This window comes from Telmatherina bonti (assembly GCF_933228915.1).
Source record: "Telmatherina bonti genome assembly, chromosome: 19".
NCBI classification, from domain to species: domain Eukaryota; kingdom Metazoa; phylum Chordata; class Actinopteri; order Atheriniformes; family Telmatherinidae; genus Telmatherina; species Telmatherina bonti.
The window spans coordinates 22343135-22351721 of NC_136617.1; the positions used below are offsets into that span (position 1 = coordinate 22343135).

At 39.3% G+C, this 8587-nt stretch overlaps 1 protein-coding gene across 3 annotated transcripts; it reads left to right on the forward strand.

Annotated features, from left to right (window-relative positions):
• The first annotated feature begins 475 nt into the window (after positions 1-475).
• Positions 476-7020, forward strand: ccn4a (cellular communication network factor 4a). 3 transcript variants are annotated; one of them, XM_079258910.1, is made up of 5 exons: positions 476-635; positions 3070-3358; positions 4340-4594; positions 6353-6603; positions 6707-7020. In XM_079258910.1, the coding sequence occupies exons 1-5, from the start codon at positions 588-590 to the stop codon at positions 7004-7006; spliced, it is 1143 nt and encodes a 380-aa protein (XP_079115036.1). In that variant the 5' UTR covers positions 476-587; the 3' UTR covers positions 7007-7020. The 3 variants fall into 3 exon arrangements, with proteins under 3 accessions (XP_079115036.1, XP_079115037.1, XP_079115038.1); XM_079258911.1 differs by having other exon boundaries at positions 6410-6603; XM_079258912.1 differs by lacking the exon at positions 476-635 and having other exon boundaries at positions 3148-3335.
• Positions 7021-8587: the final 1567 nt, after the last annotated feature.

Genomic DNA, 8587 nt, shown 5'->3' on the forward strand with positions numbered 1-8587 from the left:
CTGTCTCTCTGCGTTGTCGCTTTTTAGTAATCATTTGCTCAAAAAGACTTTTGTTTTAATATGACCTGTTGGTTTTAATCGCTTCTGGTTTAATTTGTCATTATTTTCTTTCTCTTTTTTTATCCTTTTTCATAGGTTAAAGCTGATGGTTTTTATTTATTTTCCACGTGAAGAAGAGGCTTATGAAACTTTCTGTATTCTGTTTCAAGCCAAGAGCGACTGGCCCCAGACTTTCATCTTAAATTAAGCAGAGTAAGACAAGTATCAGGGAGTCTATAGAGAATCCTCCACGGATACGCCCTGAACACCACGGGTCCACGCGAGGAGGGGAAAGAAGAGGAGGAGGCTCGGGTGAAAGTGGAGAGGAGGGAAAAGCGAGAAAGCTGTCAGAAGTATGCGGGGCTCGTCCATGCAGACCTGACGTCACCCCGGGCTTTTGAACAGGCTGTCAGCTGCAGGAGAAGAATCAGACCAGAGTGTCGCGCGCGGAAAGGAAGATGTAGCTCACCTGCGGAGGCCCGCGTGCTGCGCCTCGAGCGGAACGGAACCAGTTCTGGATTCAATGCGTGTGCAGTTCCTCACTAGTGATGAGCTGGCTCCTTTTGTGGGTTTTGACAGCAGCTGGGCTTCAACAGGTGGGACGAAAGATAGGCTTTGATTGTTTTTTTGTTTTTTTTTTTGTTGTTGTTTGTTTTGTTTTTATTAGCTAGGCTCTTATTAACACCCATTTATTGCTATATTTGGTAGTTGGTTATTAGCCTACCAATTACATCTCAAAAGACAAATTAGAAACTTCCTACGTCTTTTAAAAAAAAAAAAAAAAGCACAAAAACTTCTCAACTTCTACAGTTGAGTTGCTTTAGTTTTCAGGTAATTTTGAAAGAGATGAATTATCTGTGAGGACAAACTGAACGTCTTCAGTCCAGGATTGAACCTGCGAATCGACAAGCTGCCATATGTCACCCTGCGTGGGGACTTTACTGCCACCTTGTGGTTGTGTGGAGAAACGTTTCTCAAAACGGTTCACCTGTTTTCTTCTGTCCTGTTTTCGGAGTGGTTCGGTAAAATATACCTATGAATAAAACAGTTATTTGTGCCAGAATTAGAGGAATTATTTATCATTTAAAAACAATCATTGATGTTATGAATATTTTTCAATACTTACTAAGAAATATAAAGATAAAACATGTTTCTCCTCTAAATGGCTTTGTTGTGAATGTAATAAATATATTCCTACCTGTGCTTTATCTCACCAAAATGTTTGTAATTTTTTTTTTTTCCAGATTATTTTAATATAAATAATGCTTTATAACTTTTGCAGGTCAGTGAAAACAATATTGTCAGAGCTTTTTAGACTTTTTGGCAGCTTTGGTAACATGTTGTCTATGGAAATGTGTCAACCAGTCATCTAACCAGACTCCAGAATGTCAAACCAGTGGTGGGAAAAAGGGTTGTCATTGTTTGTTATGATCAATAACATCGAAATCATGTTTACTGTGTAAACCTACATACAAACTCTCTTTGGTTTCTACATATGTCTTGATTTGTGCTTCTCATCTTATTGAATTTAGTGACCAAAGATAAACAATATCAAGTATGACGACTGTATTCAGCCTTGACGTAGTCTTTATAATGAACTTATGAATCACCCCCTCGCTCTTATCCATACACTTTGTCAGAGTAATCCTTTTGAGCTGAGATTGTGTTTGCATCGCTTGTTTTTTATTCTCTCTTTGCTCTGTAAATTAGCCGGATGGCTGCAGGCTAAAAGAACTCTTCTGAGGGATGGTTTAGTGGAGCAGCTATGATTAAATCTCATTTATCAGGATAAGCTTTCTACGCTATACTGAGTCATTATTAATATGGCTATAAGTCGACCGAAGTGCTGTGAACAAGCTCAGAAACATTACTTAGGGTATCATGTGCTTAAGATAATTAAGCATGTTTTCTCACAATCATCTGTGCATTGCGTGTGTGTGTGTGTGTGTGTGTGTGTGTGTGTGTGTGTGTGTGTGTGTGTGTGTCTTCATTGGATCAAAAGTTCTCACATGAGTGGCCTGCTTGAGCTGCATACAACTCCAGTTGTGGTTAATGACCTGACAAAAAATGATGGACTTACAATCAAAAATGCTACGTCTTGTCTGAACCATGCTACGCAGTTGTAGTAATGAGGGGAAGGGGTCTTCTACAGCAACAGTGTTGTTTAAAAAGATCTTTCATGATGCTATTACTGCTAAATTGACTTGGTCTTTAAAAAAGAGAAAGGAAGAAAAAGAATTAAGGATATTTTTTTATTTTTATTTTGTCTGAGTGCATCGGCATCAAAAGTGTGATGTTTCTTATCTTTTCAACAGAAAGAAAATCTTGGTGTCAGAGACCAATTTCTGGCATTTTCTCAAGAACACTCTGTTCTGGGAAGAAGGAGAGTTGCATTTACACTGTTATGTATTGCTTGTTTTTAAAAAAAATCACCATCTTAAATATAACGGACAGGTTTCTTCTGCATCCCCTGATCACAGCTAACCTCTGAAGATCGGGCTGTTAATGCTTCTCCTGCGGCCTGTAGCAGTGCTAACATCTGCTTTTAAGAACTGCAAAGCTTTTTAATGTGTGCTCTTGGCTACACAGAGCAGCTTGCGTGAGTCAAAACACAGAGGGGAAGTCAAATTAAGATTCACTGGCTGAATTTTGCAACTCTTCAGCACAGTTGCAGCAGTGTTAATAACATGGAAAACTTGACCTTAACATTTATTTAATAAGATTATCTACCCTGGGTGTCTTGTTGAATTTATTGCACAGCGTGACCACACATTAGTGATCTTGTAGCTGAAGTTAACTTCTGAAGGATATGAGACTATTCAGATTAGTTGCCTAACATGACATCTGTTAAAAGGGACAAATGGGAAAGATATCAAAATTAAGGATGTTAAGACTTTGTCTTGACAATATCTTATTTATTACAAGTTGTTGCTCTTGATGTTGTAGAGAACTTTACACAAGGAACATTCTATTTCAATAAAACCTTATAGTTTTATTTAGCTCACATTTTGTCCACTCTCCTCACTGCAGGCCTACTCCCTGAATTCTACTGCCATGCCACCGGCCACCGCCGTCACCTCCCCACCTGCAGACCAGTTTAATCGCATACAGTACTGCAAGTGGCCCTGTGAGTGCCCTGAGGTCCCCCCCAAGTGCCCGCCAGGTGTGAGCCTCCTCATGGACGGCTGTGATTGCTGTAAGGCCTGTGCCCGGCAGGTGGGTGAGGTGTGCAATGAGGCTGACACGTGTGATTACCACAAGGGACTGTACTGTGACTACAGCTCGGACAAGCCGAGGTACGAAAAAGGAGTGTGTGCATGTAAGTGTCACTCGCACAACAATAAAACCGAAGTTCATTTTGTTTTGAAACATCGCCAAAAATTGGCTAACCACCAAAAAATAGAGTAAACAAACTTATAGACCATGCATGGAAATCACTTTATAACTTCAAAATCTTGAACCAGATTTTCTAACTGGGCAAATTATCTTCTGGTTGTAAATCATTTGTCCAGTTCTGTGACTGGAAAGAAACACAAGTGCAAACATATTTTTCAGTAATGACCAAAACAATCTATGAGGGAAAGCACATATTTGCACCTAGTCACAAACAAGCAGACATGGTCATAATCCTGTAAGTGGCTAAAAGCACAAACACACGCATATGTGAAGAAGAGGCATTAACGCCTAACATCTAGCTAGATACTAATTAATCTTTAGACTTATCTAACAGTTAGCTATGCCTGCAGCCTTCTGTCCAGCCCTCATATATCTGTAAACAGCTGGTATTACAATCAAATTTTTTAAAAAAATGACACGGAAAACATGAGTTGCAAGAAGGTTTTTGTGCAGCAGGAATTACATGACTTCCAGGTTGAACAAAGTGTCTTCTGGCATTCTACACAAGTTTATCAGAGTAAAATATCTTTCACTTGACTCACATTTTCCCCCGGCTGATGTTGCATAGCACTAGTGCCTTCTCTTTTCATGTCATGTGTGAATAATGCAGCAATGAGCATTATATTGTTAAGCACTGACCTCAGTAAGTCACTGCGTGTGAGTCTTTAGAATATTTTTCAGTAAAACTTACTCAGCAGGTGCAAGAATGTCTGTGTCCTCGGCTCCTTTCACTTTCTGTGTCCTCGGCTCCTTTCACTTTCGACAGCAACTTTACACTCTTTATGATGTTAACTTTATACGTTAACATCTATGCCAACAACTAAGTTAACCAATAAAGTCACTAGTTCTATGCATTGCCCTGCAAATCTTTATAATGTGACTCCTTGTTGTCCCTCTCTGCCAGATATGGTTGGAACAGGCTGTGAGCATGACGGTGTCATCTACCGCAACGGTCAGAGCTTCAGGCCCAGCTGTAAATACCAGTGTGTGTGTGTGAACGGTGCCATCGGTTGTGTGTCACTGTGCACAGAGTTCCAGCCTCCACGAGTGTGGTGCCAAAACCCTCGCAGGGTTAAAGTCCGGGGACAGTGCTGTGAGCAGTGGATCTGTGATGAACCCAAAAGAGGTCGCAAGACAGCAGTGCGACATGCAGTGGAGGGTAAGAATAGAAAAGGAGATGGAGCACTGCAGTATAGTAAGAAAAATGCTATGAGGGGTCAAGGAAGGAAAAGTTTCAAAGCTTAGAATAATTCTGAGCTTCATGGTGCTAATTTTTCAGTCATTTTTCAGTAATATGGTCAAATTCAATAAGTACAGCAGAAACAGCTGTGTTTGATCACAAAGTAACTGTGTGGGTAGGATTTTTGTGGTCCCGGAGGATCACAAGATATGGGTGTGTTTGTGTGTGTGCGGGGACAGACCAAGCCTTTCCTGTGGAAGCCCTCATACTGTTTTTGGGTCACGTCCAGTTTCCAGTCGTTTAGTGCAGCAATGATGTGTAGGCAGGAAAGTGACAACAGATCCAGTTGTGCTGCATAAAGAGACAAATGAGATCCAGATTGCTGCACAGACACAGTTTAACAACTTAGATTAATAACAGATGCAGACAGAAAAGGATGCTGTTTTTCTTTTTTTGTTTTGTGCAAATAAGGAACAATAAGCATGTTAAAGCTGGATCAAGACACTGTAGAGTTATCTGCCTTCTAAAGTTCTTTAACTTGTTATTGGGTGGGGCAGGGGAGGGAAGGGTACATATGTATCATATGGAAACTGTGTTTACACTTAGTTTTATAGGAAACAAGACTCAAAAAAGAAGTAATGAGGCAGCGTTAATGAGAATAAGCAGGTGTAGAGAATGGACGGATGGATGGATGGATGGATGGATGGATGGATGGATGGATGGATGGATGGATGGATGGATGGATGGATAGATGGATGGATGGATTTCTTGCTGTTACAACTGTATAAGAAAATGAATTTGATCTTTTTTAAGCAATTACTTGTTACTTTGGAGGCTGTGCTTTTTATTGAATTTAACCCTCTAAATCCAAACCTATCACATCTGATACATACACTTTCTGACACATTTCGCATCACCTTATGGTAGAAACTTTGCTCAAAGCCCTGTTGTTTATCATTTAATACTGGTCTCCTGCCCATGGTGGATATCAGAAATACCCCAAAAACAAATAGTTCAGATTTTGTTAAAGGGTCAAATAAAGACTTCAGAATGAAAAATTAGCCATTTCTCCCCAGTTGTTTTTATGTCAGGTTTTTAAGGCTTAAATAAGGATAAAATGTGATTTCTATTCATAGTTGGTCATTTTCCAATATTTTCTCACTTTATCATAACTAAAATCTTGATTTTGAGGTACAGAACATAGTTTTAATCCTTTAATGACCCTAGAAATTCTGCTCAGAAAATTCCATATTTTTTGCATATATCAGAGTTATCTACTAAGAAGCAAAAATTAAGTATCACATTATAAACAACAGTTTCGGGTAAAAGGCATCAATATATGATGAGGCAATAGGTCTAATAACTGTTTGTATCACTTATAATACATCAGGTATTAAAGTATGGAAGGAGTGATTTGTCATTCATCTCCCAAATTAATTGTTGGTTTTCTTTTTGTGTTATTCTTGTCAAACAAAATCATGTGATTATACAATCATGCTTTATGGATGACAACCAAGGTTGTGACTGATTGTTGATATCAATTTATTTACCATTGACTGAATGAGCAGTTAGCAAACATTGCTTTTATCCAGACTACACAGGACAGAGTGGTATTTACTCTTCACCCAGTAAGAAGAGTGAAGATTGACTTGATGCTTACATCTTTAGAAGCAGAGCATGCTCAGTCAGGTTTACTTCCACCAATTCATAATGAAATGTATCGATTACTGCCAACAGAACATAATATTTACATGGCATCATTCATCAGCCTCGCTCTTGTATTTGCTGATCCAGCTTTCCCAGCTGAGACCAGAAGCTGGCACAAGAACTGCATCACCCAGACTACCTCGTGGAGCCAATGCTCTAAAACATGCGGCCGCGGCCTGTCCATGAGGATCTCTAATGCCAATGACCAATGTGAGCTCGTCAAGGAGTCCCGTCTCTGCAACCTGCGGCCATGTGAGGCCGACATCACCAAACACATTAAGGTTGCTGTTCTGCACCTCGAGCAGTTCTATAAGTGGATCTATTAAAATTTCATTCTAAATTCCTCTTTCCTAATTCCTAAACATGGAGTCTTTGTCTCCTCAGCCAGGAAAGAAGTGCCTGAATATCTACAGGGAGGATCAGCCTTCAAATCTGACCATCTCTGGCTGCATCAGCAAGAAGCAGTACAGGCCCAAATACTGTGGAGTCTGCACCGACGAGCGCTGCTGCATCCCCTACAAGTCCAAAACCGTTGATGTGGAGTTTGAATGTCCTAATGGGACGGGATTCACCTGGAAGATGATGTGGATCCAGGCTTGTTTCTGCAACCTCAGCTGCAAAAACCCCAATGACATCTTTGCTGAGCTGGAGAATTACTACGGTTACCCAGAGGTCATGGACTAAGAAGCACCCATCTATTTTTCCCCAGACATCTTTATCAATATTTTTAATTTGAAGTGTGTTTTCCTTTTTTAATGGTTTTTTTTTCCTATTGGAAAGATATGTAAATATGACATGTGTATGTGTCTCCAGGATGGGTTTATAATGCATGCCATGCTGCCAAATGCCTATAGGAAATATTAACATAAAGAAAGATATTTCAACTTTATTTATTCATATAGCTCAAGAACAGTCAAACATGGCCTTCCAAACTCTATGTAGATAGTTTAAAAAAAAAAAAAAAAAAAAAAAAAAGCTTTAAGAAATGTGCCGAGGACAAAATAAGAGAATCTGTAACAACTTTTTGTCATTTTTTTAATAAATACAAACTGTTACATTTGTTTAATGCTTTTCTACAGCATTAGATGGTTTGTGCACTGCATCCTTACAAAGCATTGTTTGCCTCTACTACAAAGTAATATGGTGTTGTAGTGCAAGTAGAATACAGGAGTAGGTGTTGGGTAAGTGTTACGGCTATCCTCATGTTAACATGTGGACCCCTCTTCACTCACCCGCAAATCCACAACCACATAGGAGCATCACATCTAAAGCGTGAACAATTCCATGGCACTTTTTTTTCTTTTTTTTTTGTTCCATTGTGCTAGATTGCATAGTCATGATAAAATGAAAGAGAAAGGGGGGAAAAAAAATATCTCAGGTCAGGATTAATCATGTGATAGAAACGTTTCAGAATGTTTTGATTAATCATGAAGCATAAGTTCAATGGAATGTGCTAGAACTGATAATCTGGTTCCCAATGCAAGTTAGAATGCAAAGTCTTTGAAGAAGGGAAACAAAATACTTTGACAGGAGGAAACTTGGATGTTAACAAGATAATCTGGATCTCTGTCCCTTTAATTGAAAAGTTACAAATACAGACTGAGGCAAAATGTCATTTTTTCCCCAATATTTGTTTATGCTAGTGCCTCCCCGTTCCTTCTCTGTATCTGCTCCTATGCACAACAACATTCAGACATGGAAAATAAAGAGTAAATGATCAGACAATTACAGTGAGAACAAGAGAAACATTTACAGTCAGGTATATTTGAGAAAGCTATGTCAATATGGTAAAAGTGAATAAAAACAAGATGAGACGATGGTAGAATGGATTTTTTTTTTGTTTTTTTTTAAACGTATGAGAACTGTTACAAGCTGGTGTACTCTTTATCCACAGCTTTCTTCAACATTCTCCACTTCGGTATCCCCATATGCTGTGTTGCCTCTAATTACACTGCCGCCTGACCAAAGAGCTCGGAAGCGTTTGGTGTTGAGATACAGTATGTGTAGACCCCTGAATGACCAAGCATGCACACAGCTGACTTTACCATCTCTAAAGACAGATCTTGAAATTAGGGCAGCTCAGCTGTACTGAAAAGTCTGAAGCTGAGAGTCCATTGTGCGTTTTTTTTTTTTGTTTTTTTTGTTTTTACAAATCTAAGTGTGCTCTCTTTGTGTCCCTCTCTGCATGAAGTGTGTATTTATGCGAGGTATATGTGTATGCTTGAATTAGAGGCAGCACAGAATAGAAAGGGCCTTGAGAGGCTT

Excerpts from the sequence above, each read along its gene's own strand:
- ccn4a (XM_079258910.1), top strand. The coding sequence starts at position 588 with ATGAGCTGGCTCCTTTTGTGGGTTTTGACAGCAGCTGGGCTTCAACAG. Across the intron at positions 3,359-4,339 it reads CGAAAAAGGAGTGTGTGCAT|ATATGGTTGGAACAGGCTGT; the intron begins GTAAGTGTCACT and ends CCTCTCTGCCAG. Across the intron at positions 6,604-6,706 it reads ACATCACCAAACACATTAAG|CCAGGAAAGAAGTGCCTGAA; the intron begins GTTGCTGTTCTG and ends TTGTCTCCTCAG.